The 14,395-nt window shown below is 38.9% G+C and overlaps 1 protein-coding gene across 9 annotated transcripts in view; it reads right to left on the bottom strand.

Annotated features, from left to right (window-relative positions):
* Positions 1 to 14,395, bottom strand: part of CELSR1 (cadherin EGF LAG seven-pass G-type receptor 1) — a 319,999-nt gene that overhangs the window by 79,981 nt on the left and 225,623 nt on the right. For all 9 annotated transcript variants that reach the window (XR_008443926.1, XR_008443929.1, XR_008443927.1 and 6 more), the window contains exons 15-22: positions 13,685 to 13,868; positions 12,822 to 12,923; positions 10,573 to 10,667; positions 9,600 to 9,809; positions 5,954 to 6,137; positions 4,751 to 4,894; positions 2,743 to 2,944; positions 2,210 to 2,377 (exon numbers count right to left, since the gene is read on the bottom strand). Coding sequence is in view for 4 of the 9 variants with exons in the window: in XM_054019353.1 (XP_053875328.1) it covers positions 2,210 to 2,377; positions 2,743 to 2,944; positions 4,751 to 4,894; positions 5,954 to 6,137; positions 9,600 to 9,809; positions 10,573 to 10,667; positions 12,822 to 12,923; positions 13,685 to 13,868 (1,289 nt within the window). In the remaining 5 variants the exon portion in view is untranslated. The remainder of the gene's footprint in view (positions 1 to 2,209; positions 2,378 to 2,742; positions 2,945 to 4,750; positions 4,895 to 5,953; positions 6,138 to 9,599; positions 9,810 to 10,572; positions 10,668 to 12,821; positions 12,924 to 13,684; positions 13,869 to 14,395) is intronic.

Raw genomic sequence — 14,395 nt, forward strand, 5'->3', positions numbered from 1 at the left:
GGGAAAGCATCCTAGACAAAGATGAATATTGGCAGCCTTCACCTGCATTAATTTACTGGGACACTATCACCCTGAAATCTAGTCAGTTTCAAAAGCTGAGTCAGAAATGGTTTCAGATATAACGTGCATCCCCAAGTCCCACTGCCCAGTTTTTGTGGCAAAACCAAGTGATGTCACTTGTGCAAAGTAAACAAACTGAAAATACCGAGAAATATATTTTCACCTTTAATTTCTCAGTTATCTTAGGTATTGTTTCACCCATGATTGTTACAAGTATTTTCAAACGGAAGTGTGAGATTTTAAACTGTGTTCTTTTAAAATCAGATTGGAGAAAATATGAAAAAACACATTACAGAGAACAATATTCTATATCGAGGGATATCCTGCACCAGCACCAGAGAGGATCAGATAACCCAACAAGGCTTCCTAATTCCACCAGGTGTAACTCCTCTGACTTCAGGGATGAATTTGTTCTGAAACCTAATACTCTAGTCTGTAAAAATTATGAACAACAAATATTACTGTATTCATTTCAAAGGCTTCTAGTTAGATATTTTAACTGTTTTTTCCATTTGGCAATATAATATTTTAACTGTGTTTTTAAGATAACTAGCCCCTTTAAACATAGTTAGCTTACTTAAAATTCTTTTGTTACAAGAAATTATAAAGCCTATGAACAAAGTTGGTTTTTAACGGCAATTGTGAAGAAGCCACAAAACAGACTGCAGTACCAATGAAGTAGTCAGCAACAAAAGAGGCAAAATATCAAACTATTTAAAACTATTGAATTATTTTAACCCGTACTATTACTGAAAAACTTTAGGAACATAGGAATTATCATTCTCTTTTATCAGCTATTCACAGAAGCAATTGTTTAAGGTGTCAAGAAATTGCTTCTCTAAACTTAATTACTGCTGTTTTAGATTTTCGTTGCCTCTTTGATCTCTCTCTGAAAAATGCACACTCAATATGTTTTTCCTGAAAAAGAGACTATTATAATCCTATTAGTATATTTGTAATCTCTTGATTTGGGACTTTCATTTTTTATATTTATATATTGATTTTAATACCTCAGATTTATTAAATGCTGAATGGGAATTTAACTCAACACAAAATGTTCATTCCTTTTCCCCACACCCTTAAAAATATTTGAAAGAGGACTGCTCTTTATATTTTCATGAAGTTGTAGAATCCCAAAATGCTTACACAACATAATATTGTTCATAGCATTTGCTGTATCTTTAAGGAATATTTGAGTTTTCAACTGCTCTCTTTACCAAATATGAAAGACTAGACTAGACTGAGAATATTTCTTCTTATTCTCCCTGCATGAAAGTCACACACAGAAACTGCTGCCTGATCATGATGGCACGATGGCCTGAAAGATGGAATGAGAAGGGGTCAAAGGTTCCATAATAGACACTTCCCTTCCCACCCATTCACACATCCCTTTCATTTTTCACAAAAACAAAGACAAATAAGCAATGGTCTATTGGAGGAAAGATAAGTTACTAGTAACTAGCACAATTGTCCTTGTGATCCACTTTTTATTTCAAAATGATATTTTGAGGTTAGATTGTGGTGTATGTAATTCAGTTTAAAATTTGTAATCTCATCAACTCTGTTTAAGAATCACATTTCCACTTGTTCTTGTATGAAGAACAGCTAGCTGTTATAATTGTACTCATATATAGCCAAATTGGGCTTGGTCATGCCACAGAGAGTATGGGAAGGCACAGGGAGTTTTCTCTACTATGCGCCCCTTCAACTGCAAGGACTGGAGGATGGAACAATAGGCAAGGAACCCAGCAAGCAAATCCTCACACAGATTTCCTTCCCAGAGCTCCCAAAAAGCTCACTTGGAGTTTGTAAAATCACTGGCTTTCCTACGGCTAATATTTCACTGTGATAAGATATTGCAGAAAGTTACGCATCCTGCAGTGAGAGTTTGTTAGAAAGCCACATTTTTAGAGGATCATCCTTTTGTTCTCAGGAGATATTCTAATTACTTTTATATTGATAATGCCTCGTGGAAAGTGACTTCATGTCATTATTCCCAGACTGCCTACATGAACAAACTAAGAACAAAAGGGCTCATATTAGTCTTCTACGGTGCCTCCTTCTCAACCTGAACTTCTGAAACCTGCACTGCAATGGCATGGTATGGCATGGCTCCCTTCCAAAATATTAAAGAAGTCACCAAACATACATGATTGAGTGGTTCCAGAACACACAGACTGGCTTAGTTCTCTCCTCTGTTTCCAGCATGGCATATTCAAGTATAATGGGCTTTTCCAGGAGGTTCGGTACAGGCTCCCCATCACTATGAATTGTGGTGCTCACTATGGGTGTGTTAATGATGGGTCGATTAGGTAACCTGTGGAAATAAAGCAAAGTTGCAAAAAGATTTTAACATTAAAATACAACAGCCCAATTTTGCAGCTACTGCATATGAGTGTTGCAATCAAGGAGCTGTCATGGCTGCACAATCAGAACCCAAGGTGTTTACATTTCTCAGACCTAGCATTGCTGATCTGGTTGCTCTCACACAACAGCCTACAGTCTCAAATATCTAGAACAAGAGAAGGACAGATCTGCAGACAATTATTTTTACAGTAACAAATGGATTACAGCTGATAACTGAGAAGTATAATTGTAATATAATAGCACCACTGACCATCTAGCATTCAAAGCAAGTCAGAGGGATTCTATGAGTTGTTCACAGATGTGTATAAGGTTTACCTTAAGCTTCTTCTGTCAGGATCGTAGTGCTCAGGTAAAAGTTGTCCTAGAGATCGGTATATAATCACCATAGCAACGGCATGCTGGTTAGACTCATCTGGGTTTCGCTTCTTTCTCTTTGTAAGTGCATTCTCAGGGTTTAAAATACCGTTATCCGGCTTAGAGGATAATTTTTGGTTTGATGGCTTCATTGTAGGTGCCACTACAAAATCAACACAAATATTCAAGTCTAACTCTTTCCCTATAAGTTTGGGCTGCCATTTAAACAGATGTTTACAGTTTGTTACCTATGTTAACATTCGTGCGCAGGTAACTTAAGATGCTCAGCACTGAGCACATTTTTGAGACCATGTTTCAGGATACTTTATATGACTACATTGCATACTATATAATCATACAATTGAAAATCAAATAACAATGGAACCATCCTTCTATCTAGTTAGAATATGAGCAGTTCTGGGGCTAAAACAGGCACATACATTTAAATAAGATGTGCAATTTAAGGAGAAATATTAAAACCCATGTATATTATCCTTCTTATGCTGCATGCACCGTGCAAGATTAACAGTACATTGTGTGCCTTTCCGGAGTGCAACAGTAATGGGCCACAGAGTTTTTACTTTAAATTGGCACCTCCATATGATCTTCAAATTTTGGCAATATCTCCCTAATTACCATAGGGCCTAAGAACCTTCTAACGGTGCCCTAAATGATCTGGCTAACATCTGCCATGTGAAGTTTATTCTCTCTCACATCCTTTCCCTAGGGGGAGGATTGTGTGTACTGTGGAGTGTTTTGTTTTGCCATTTGCTTTCCCCTTACAGAAAAGAGACAGATAGCGTAAATATATTACTTATAAGAAAAATCTTCATTACAAATGTATTACCTTATATATTATTTATTTTATACTGATCTATTTTTATATTGAGGATACTCAGCCATACATAACGTTTGACACTTTTAATGATGCTATTGGGCTATTCTCTCTGACTGTGTTGACCTTGTCTTGTGGTTTTATCTCAACTTTCTTCAAATGTCTCAAAGGCAGAACTCTGCATCTTTGTGAGAGGTCCACTTTCAAACATATCCTTAACTTGCCTGTTTCAGTTAGACCTTCTATTTGCCTTTGCTGTCTGTTAACTTGGCACCATCCTCGATTCTGGCCTCTCCATCTTTCATGCCATATTGTCTGTAAATCTGTCTTTCACTTGCTCTGCTCATCTGTGCCACCACTGACTGTTTCTGCCGAAATTCTCACTCATGCCTTCACAGGAGACCAGGTGCATCTAATGTCCACTTACATACTGTGGATTTTATTGAGTTCCTATAGAAACAGGGCTATATTCCTGCTATTTTGGGGTGAATAAGAAACAACTTCCCTGTCTGGAATGAACAGCTAATCTCTGAATACAAGTTTTCATTAACAATGATGTTTGAAGGGTTTCTGATACAATGATTTGCAGTATCTTCCGTTCCAGAACAGATACAAAAAATGGCAGATCATCAAACTGTCAGGTGTAAATCTGAGCTGTGGGATTTTCAGAGAATCGTCTAGCCCTAGAACATATGTCAGTCTATAAGAATTTCCCCAACTCGGGCAGGTTGACAAGATATGACTGTACTAGGGCCAGCTATCATTTGGATGGATATGCTGTGAAGCCTGTGGGTGCGGGGAGGCCATGAGTGCTGCCAATAGTGCTAAAGGCCATTCCTGTGTGGAATAAATGACAGGACCATTACTGTGCACAGTGACAGAGCAGTGTGAGGGGACTGATAAACAGGTATAGCAAGTTTCCCAACCCAGATTGCTCCCCTTAGTGCCCTGAAGACATTATGTCTTACAGGTCCGCAGAGTAATTATATCTCTACATAAGGTTCACTTAATGTATATAATTATCCCACCTCCGCCCCAGGACAATTCTGCCTCATAAGAGGCATAACTGATCCCTAAGAGTCGATTGGAAAATTACTACTGAAAGTTTCCAAAATGTCTGGAGAGGTGTTTTACCTTTTCTATCTGAAGGTCTGAACAAAGTATCAGGGAACAAAACAGATGACTCCAAATCTTTAGGATAATCTTCTTTAATCCTGTCAAACCGTGGTACTTTAGCGCCCGTAAAATTAGACTTGTCAAAGATGTCAACAGCAATAACTGTGAAAAAAAAATTAAGTTCCTCATAATATTAACTTCATTTCAATCAAATATGGTATTATCCAAAAATGAAATTTTACCTATAGTTTAGAAAATCCATGGCATTAAGAAATTTGAACCAAAAAAATGCCAAATGTAATCTCAATAATTATTTTCAGTGATGACTGAAATCATATGTTACAGCATTATTTCATATTTAAAGAATATAAAGGTACATGCATATGTAACGGTTACAAATTTAACACAAAAAATATTTCACATTAATAAAGTGCTATTCTGTCCTGAACATAAACTATCTAAAAATGGCAGATTCTAACTCAACAGCCCAACTTCTTGTATGTGTTCAAATAGCCAGATATGCTATTTCAAAAATAAGTTTTTACTATTTCTTTCTCCTGTTTGCACTGCAGAAACAACACAACAAAGAAAATGAGTTGGATTAAATTTCTGTGCAAGATCAATGGCAGAGCCATACTCAGTCATATTTATCATTGCCCTTAATTGAGTTGCACATGTGTACCTGAGGTTAGAATTTGTGCTGCAGAATCTTTATTGCTGCTGATTACGAACAAACTGGAAAGACCCAGCTTGACTTCTATATCCCAGGTTATATGCAATGCTGTAACTCTGTTTAAGCCTCACTCACCTAGTCTCTCTAATATCCCAGGCTAAGCAGGTAGAAAATGCAGGTAGAAAATGTATTTTTGCTAGCAAAAAGCAAATTTCTCTAGTGCTCATTGAGAGACAAATATGAACTGGCAGTGTCAATTTTCAGAGTCTACTGCACTTTATGTGATCTTCTGGAAAAGTATAAAATGTAGACTTTTACATATGACAGTGGGGAAGAAGGCTGGTAAGAGGAATGGTAGGAGGGACAAAAAGGAGGAATGCACAGGACTGGTAGTTAGAAAATATGGATTCTATTCCTAGCTTCACCATACATTTCCTGTATGGCATTGGAAAAATCGTTGCTGGTTCAGTGGATGGACAATACCTGATGCTCTCAAGTATCAGGGAATTTCATCTAACAGAAAATGACAGTTTCCAATAGCTACTCACTCATATTTGTGGCAATAATGACAAAAGGTTTTAGGTACGTTTTCTTCATGTTCTGGGCCACATTGTTGAAATATTCCTCATAATGTTTCAGTAAGTGGGATGTGCCACCCTCTGTTCGCTGGATCTGCTCCCAGTGCTCCTTGGTGCTGGGGTCCAGAAGGGCACTACCCACTTTAATGAGATTCTAGGAACAAAAATAAATATACACCTAAATGATTAGAATACCCAATAAAAGGCAACTGGGAGAGTTTAGCTGGGCTAGGTTTCAAGTGAGGAATATTGTAAATGATTTGCATTACTGCCTCAGATGAACGCACAATGAAACATTTTAAGGCATGTTCTGCTCCAGCCTTATCAAATAAATGCACAACTTTTAGTTACCCACAGGTTGTTTTACTTATAAGAAATCCCTTCAAGCTTTTCATTAGCAACCTGCACAATGATCAGAGACTACAAGAAAGGGTTTTTTTAAAGCAGGAAACCAATCAAGACAACTCAGAAACAGGGCTGGCTCTGGCTTTTTTGCCGCCCCAGGCGGGGAGCGTGGCAGGGGAGGGTGGCGGGCTGGGCTGCGGCCCCGCTCTCTCCGGCCGGCTGGCCGGAGCGCCGGGAGGAGGGCGGAGAGCCTGGCCAGGGCCCCGCTCTCCCTGACCGTCCGGAGCGCCAAGGGAGGGTGGCGAGCCCGGCCGCAGCCCCGCTCTCCCCGGGTGAGCGCTGCCCCCCTCCAGGTGCCGCCCCAAGCACATGCTTGGAGGGCTGGTGCCTGGAGCCGGCCCTGCTCAGAAAGAACACTTAAACATACTGGCTTTGCCTCTCACAGAGATGAGACAGGACAGGCAGAGACTGCTTGCTAACGAGGTTAGGAAACACCCCTGGGGAAGTCAGATGAATAAGACCTGTTAAAAATCTAATTTTCCAACTGGAAGACACGGTGTCCTATCTTACAGAGTTTCATATTTGTTCAGAATCATCAAGGAATCTATGAATCAGTCCCTGTTTTTCATCTTGTTGGGGAACATACGTGGCAAGAACTAATCTTAATTTGTGATTACAAACTCATAATCCTGAAAGAAAATTGAAATTATATGTTGGGTGTTTTTCCATTTCTATGTTGTGTTAAAATAAAAATCTGTTAAAAAAAAAGGCTCTTGGATAAACTTCTGCATATACAGCTCTTATTTAGGAGACTAAACAAAATATTACAATGGAACCTTGAGACACAATAGAAAAACAAGTAAACAAAATAATACTGTATAAGGCTCAATTAAACAAGAACACTGAAATTCTTACAAGAAGCTCTTGGAGCAAATGTAGAAAACACTATTGTATGGTATCAAAAAACATAACATATGAGGATAAATTTGGATACAATTATGGTAGGAATTAAATTACGCTCCATGAGGGCCTAGACTAACATGCCTATAACCATCCTCCTAAAAACATTCATTTGGCTGGCAGAGGGGAAAGATGCCTCTTAAGTATTGGTCTGAGATAACAAAAAGAACTGACAACATCTTTACAAAGGACCCATATATCACCTGGTTAGCTAAAGCCACATTGTAGCAGAGTATGGTAGCAGCCTTGTGTACCAGGGCAGTCACCCCGCTCCGGCCCTGAAAGGTTAAAGGCCAGCCCTTGGAGAGGGCTGAGGCTGAGAGCCAATCATGAGCAGGCTTGAGGCAGCCAATCAGGGCCAGCCTGGGCCAGTACAGCATAAGAAGGGCTAAGGGAGGCACTGGGTTAGTCTCTCTCCAGCCTTGGAGGGAGAAGGGTCTAGCTGCCTGGGAACAGAGGGTACCTGATGCAGAGCAGTGCTGGGGAGCTCCAGTCTGGCAACTCCCCAGGTTGAGGCCTTGTTTAAGGCCTGAAGAGGTACCGGGGCTGAAGAGGTGTAGCCTGGGGATAGGCAGAGGCAGCTGGTCCTACCCTCTTGCCAGTGATGAGCGGCCATTACAGACTGCAGTCTGCCCCAGAGAACTGGGGCTAGGTGATGACTGGCAGTAGCCACTGAGGCAAGGTGTATATAGAGGGTTGGGGGGTTCCCCTGGGAGGGGAGACCCAGAGTGTGGGGATACTGCTGTGGCAGAACCCTGAGGTAAAGGGCACCGGGGTCCAGGAGGGACACAGGGGTCTGAGACAAGGGCAACACCGGCCAGCAGGAGGCACTCTGAGGGCTGGAAAAGAGCTAATTCCTGGATGACCAGCAGGAGGTGCAGCACTGGTGAGTGTCAAACTGCTACATCTTGTAATAGAACTCACCAATTTTCATGACTGCTATTTGCATTACCCACTCTGCTGCGTTTTACAGTCTTCACTCAACAATGACCAGCAAACTTCTTCTGCCTTTCCTTACCGTTTCTCAGCCTAAACCATATCATCTTCTCCATATGGGTTCTCGTTAAAGATGCATTAGATGTCCAAAACATACTTACTTTAATTCTTGATCTCTCCTAAAAATACTTAGGTAGCTACTGACTATTATGGTGGGTATTTTAGTGCTATGTACATGAAAATATTTTAAATAAATGGAAGTCAAAATTTCAAAAGTAGATTATTTCTCTTCCTTTTTGTTCATACTTTTATTTAACAAAACCCACTAAGTTCTTATGCATTTCCATCTCAAGGCTTGGGTGTGTAAATTCATCCAAATCCAGTGCCTGAAGCTACAAGTTTGTTGGCACAGTGTTTGCATTAAGGAAGAAAAAAAGAATTTCTTAAAACCTGGAGAATCTAAAAAGTCAACTGTTTCAAAAGTCTTTTTTACTATTTGTAAACTGAATAGCCTGAGATACTGAGAAATTTTCTACATCAGCGAGGAAACCACTTTGTTCCTAAACTGCATTGAACTCTCTATTTTTATAGGATTTTTTTGGATTTGATACACCATCATCAACAGATATTTGTCTGCAAATTAACACTAGCACAAACAGCCTACCAGTGCTCTTCTGTGGATAGAAAACCAGGAAAAGGAGTATTACTACAGAATACAAAATTGTCAGAAAAGTTTTTAAAGAATTCTGCAGGGGAGCTTTGGTCAAAATGCTACTTCTGTTCTAATGAAAACAAAATATAAAACTCCAGAGCCAGTAATAGACCAGTTATAATTTTGTTTGTATTAGAAATGCATAAATAAAGGATTCTGATGCATTTTCTGTAAAGGAATAGCTACACTGGATATTATAGGCAAGGTATGATACAGATGTATATTTATTCATTTTTCACACTCCTCTAAAAGGATTTTTAAATCCAATGTGAGGACAACAGGATAACCCACCTTCAGAGTTAATTCACCTTGTGCATTTTATGTACTATATTGAAATGAAAGTTTGGTAATATCTGGCTGGTTTTCCATTGAACAGCAGAATGTGATAAACAAAGCTATTTTACTCAATATTAGCACTTTCCCTCAATTACTTTCTAGTTTTGAGAATTCTGCTTTTTGGATGGTACTATCATGACCTTTACCTATAGTCTCACTCCCTACATAGTCAAATTTAATTTCAAACTATTCAAAAGAAGGAATAATTTGTAAAAACAAATTAAATAACTCATTGGCACATTCACTCCGTCTGGGTTTGAGGTGAACTCATGAATTTCTAAATGAACATATCAATGAGAACCTATGAGCACATCATATCTCTCTTACTTCATTGAATTCTGCATCTCTTGTCGCAGCTAGGTCAAACCCTTGCTGCTGGCTCTCATACTGCAGGACCCTGATCATGAGCAGGTATGCTGTCCTCAGATCATTCCCATACAAGGAGTTGGTGTACTTGGTGGCATTCTGCAGCACTTTAGCAATCTGTATGGACTTGTCTCCATCCAGTTTGGTCTCATTGAGATGTAGTTTTTCATTCTGAAGTGGAAAGGAGAAAAAATAAGAGAAAACAATTTAGCAACAGTCTTAGTTCAGTCATTCCAGTAACAAAGACACTGTTGCTTTCCATCATCTAGAGATTTATGGGACAGAGGAATCATCTGATCCAAACAGAGATACTACTGGGAAAGAAGGGGAGAGGACATTGCATGACTGTCAGAGAAGGGAAAAGGTTCTAAAGGGAAATGCAGGGTCTGAAAGTTTACACGGCTGGCAGATGGAGCCTGGTAGTGTCAAGTTGGAGACTGGGATTGTCTGAGATGATGAGCATTAGAAGCAGAAACTAGAGAAGATAACAGGGGTTGGGGATTTTATTTAGTATGTACATTAACATCATGTGGGTTTTCCAGCATGCAAGACAAAATTTGCCAAAGATGAGCATTTAAAAACAGGATGACACATCTCCAAGGGCCTTTACCAACAAACAATTACTAAAACTCATCGGAAATTCTAATAAATCCCCAGGAAAACATTGGGCCAGATATTCAGTTGTTGTAAATCAGTGTTCTTCCACTGAAGTCAATGTATTAATCAAGTGTGACTGGGGGCCACAATGAATGTCTCCATATTTGGACACTGATGTAAGCAAATACGACTACAGTCCTAGTGGCCATCACCGTATTTGGGAAGCTATATGTCTATTCATTCATGTTCAAAGTATGTCCATAATGTATAGACGCTACTGTGTATTGGACAGGTCAATAAGACTCTGGGCTGCTAGGAATAAGGAAACATTTCCTACCATGATTTTAAGATCCACAAAGCTAACGGTGGTACAGTTAAAAAGCTCAGGAGGGAGCCAGCCTTTCTCACTATTACAGTGCCGAACTGCATTCCCTGAAGAAAACAAAGCAAAGGATTAACAAGGCCTACAATAGTTCTGCACAAATCAATATAGAATTTGTTAGAAAATTAGCTTTTTACTTTCAAATCATTTAAAGAAAAGCACGTATTTCACCTTGCAAACTAGCATTCCTCAGCCTCAGGAAAGTTACACAGTTTGTTGTTGTTCCTGAATAGATTTCCCCAGCAATGGTCTATGTTAGCCTCCAGATATCTGTCTAAACCTGTCTCATGCTAGTTGCCAAAGCATCCTCTGATGAATTAAGCAACCGTGAATCTAAGAAAGATTGTGCAATTCCTAAACACCAAAGATGAGAGAAACATCTATCCTACATAGGTGAGAGTTCATTCAGGTGGGTCTCTTGGATAAATGCTAGCTGCGCTTCACAACATGTGAGCACTGTAAATGTTACAGGTAAGCACATTTTCATAGTGAACACTTTAGCAACAAATGTAAATTCTTTTTTTCATTTAGACTCGTTTGCAAGCAGCTTTCTACTTTATTTAATTTATTCATTATTTGAAATTATTTGCCAACTAATTTCTACAGATGCTTCTTGGTTTGTAGATTCCTTGTGAACAGCTGATTACGGGTATTCATTTTTCAAAATTTTAGCTATGTTTGTTATCTCTGATTGGATACAAAATCTCATGATATTGTTTCTGTTCCCTGACTGGCTGTGATCTAGGCTCAGGTTTCCAATTCAAATATCCACATTTGCAAGTACAAAATGTGCTTTCTGCTGATGTTCTGGAATGTTCACTTAAAATTTGCTATTTCCACAGACATCTCTGCCTGTTCTCTCATTTACTAGAATACACACATAAACAATCAGAAGAGGAGTGCAAATATCATTGATGAAAATGTATTTTATGCAAAAAATTTATATTAGTTGAAAATTGAAATAAAGTTAGTTAAAAAAATAAATTTACTCTCCCCCCACCCCCGGGAAGTTCTCAGAACTGGAGACTCAAGGGCAACCAATATTCCTCAAACATATGGAGTCAATGCTGATACTCCATGGTGCTACTTTTAAAAGTTATATAATCATTTACAGTTCATTCCACTTGGACAATGATAACAACAGATAAGAGTTGGCAAGTGTAGAAATGAGATAAGTAGTTACAGAGATTTCATTTTCCACAAAAAAAATTCTCCACAAGCTATGTGAAAATAATCTTATTTTAGTCCATTGTTGTAGTCTTCAGTGAAACACTCATATTAACAGCTGCTACTGTTTGCTGTCCAAGATCCTTTCTTTATCCCTATTCTCTTAATCAATAATACTTATTTAAGAAAAAAGCTCATTCTCCAAATACACAATGAATTTCAATAACAGAAACTTGCTTGGAAAGGTGCACTAGAATATTGTCTAATTTTCATATTAGATTGTCCTTCACTTGTCTCCTTCATCCCACACACATATACTTTTGTCACATGTGATCCATCCCATTAGATATAAAGGATAATAGTCATAACAAAATTGTGGAAGCACAGATGTGTCCATTATAATCAATGTTTTATTTAGAAACACTAAGGCAGCCCAAACCTGCAGCTGCTGCTACTCATACAGAAGGAGAAGTCATGCTTACATTCTTGATAAAATGCAATCATCAGGAATCTAAAATGCTGCATAAAAGTAAAGTGCTTGATGGAAACTTTTAGCTACATTGTACCTCTGAAGTTCTATTAGCCAAAATTTAGTAAAGCAAATACCATATAAATAGTACTCCACATTTTATCCCTGTCTCCATGAGTTATATCACTAAAGGTCATGTGTAATCCATTATGTGCTGAAAACAAAACATAATAATTACTTTATAGAGTGAATGGAAAGTGAAACATTTGACTGTGCTCATTTACAGATATCGTTTTAGACTCTTTTCCATATTACATTCACTTGTTTATTTATCTACTGCATTTTAATGTTCTGCCTTTCATTTGTTAACCTGAATGTGCTTTAATTAATTCTTGATATGGAAGTTATACCCAGATAAATCCTTCAGCTTGTGACAACCACAAGCTACATTGTAATCTCTAGACTTTTAAAATAAATTCTTCTCTATGTATACACGTTTTTTCACTCTCATTTTTTCCCAAACCACAGCTTCAGATAAAAATGTTAATGTTCTACCCAGGCAACTTACCCACTGATCCCTTGGGACATGGCACAGCAGCTGGCTGTCCAAACTTAGTCTGTGGCCACCAAATGCCAGCTTCAAATGCTTTGGGACACCCATTGTAAATCACTGTGATAGGAAAAAGAAATAATGCAATTTTTCTAGCAATGTAAAGTTAGGGAACTAATAGTAAGAAAGGCTTTCCCTGCACTTAGAACCTTACTGGGAATCTCCAACAGCTTCCATAGGGAACCATTTATAGTTGTTCTCTTTTGAAAACCAGTGTTCTCCAACCTTTAACCTGAGCGCTATTCAATTGTGCAATCAAAGACATATATGCCAAGGAAGGGTCATTATTAATTTAGGACTCTGGATGTCACACCATACACTCTATCTTTAGCTACTTTTCTGGGCATGAATTTCCACTTCACTTTACCCTGACACAGTTGTGAGACCAAGAACCAACCACCTGAGTGGGAAGGTAAAATATACAAATCATTTGAAACCACTGTCAATGTGGTTTCATGGGTGGCCAGCAGAGGGCACCCTAAGAATGGTGCAATCATCTCCTCCTACACAGACTCCTTCACATAACCGATCTTAACAGGCATAGGGAGCAGGAGGTGTTAGGGACTTCTTGCACAGCATCACAATTTGAGGTTATTATGATGCTATCAGACTGATTCATGTATCTATGTCTCATAAATAACAGGACAAGAAGGTTTTGCTTTTTTCTTAACTAGCACTTTCCACATTTGGAATAAATTAGATAAAATATTAGTCTCAATTAATTCTCTTCTATTTCTTTAAGTAATAACACTTAATAACATTTAAAGTAATAACATTTTAAAAAAATGTTAGAAGCAGTTGATGACTGAAATGTATGGTACCTTCACAGCCCTGAATGGTAACCTCAGCAAAAGGGTTATCGCAACGGTTACACTGTCGCCCAATCACCCCAGGTTTACAAGGACACTGTCCTGTCTCCATGTCACAGGAGCGAGTATGAGAACCAGAAGGGAAGCAGTCACATGGATAACAGGTGTCACTGCTTTGTGGCCTGTAGTAGTTTGTCTGGAAAAATAAAGAGATAGACACACAATATTTTAATTCTGCCATATTTCTTATAACCCTTTATTAATTATATTTTTTAAGTTCTTCCTGGATGGCTTGTGAGTCTGAAAATAAGAATTAATGAGTGCCCAGACACTATGATGTTGGGGGCTTTAAAAGTGCACAGATGAAGAGGTTACTTATTTACACAGTAACTTGAGTTCTTTGAGATGTTTTTCCCCTATGGGTGCTCCACTATAGGATGTTCATGTATCTGTGCACCCTTAGCCAGAGACTGTAAAGCAGGGTCTGTGGGCCTGCATCTATACAGAGCAGTTCCTCATGCTCCCACAGGAGGGCATAGGAGGGAGGCGCGGACCTGCCACCACTCAGTTCCTTCTCAACTGTGTAGCCAGAGACTCTGCAGCAGAGGGGAAGGAGGGCGGGAGGTGGAGCACCTAAAGGGGACAGAACATCTTGAAGAACTCAAGTTACTGTACAAGTATCCGCTCCTTCTTCTTCATGTATATGGCCCTGTGAGTGCCCCA

Source organism: Malaclemys terrapin, chromosome 1 (genome assembly GCF_027887155.1).
Source record: "Malaclemys terrapin pileata isolate rMalTer1 chromosome 1, rMalTer1.hap1, whole genome shotgun sequence".
NCBI lineage: Eukaryota > Metazoa > Chordata > Testudines > Emydidae > Malaclemys > Malaclemys terrapin.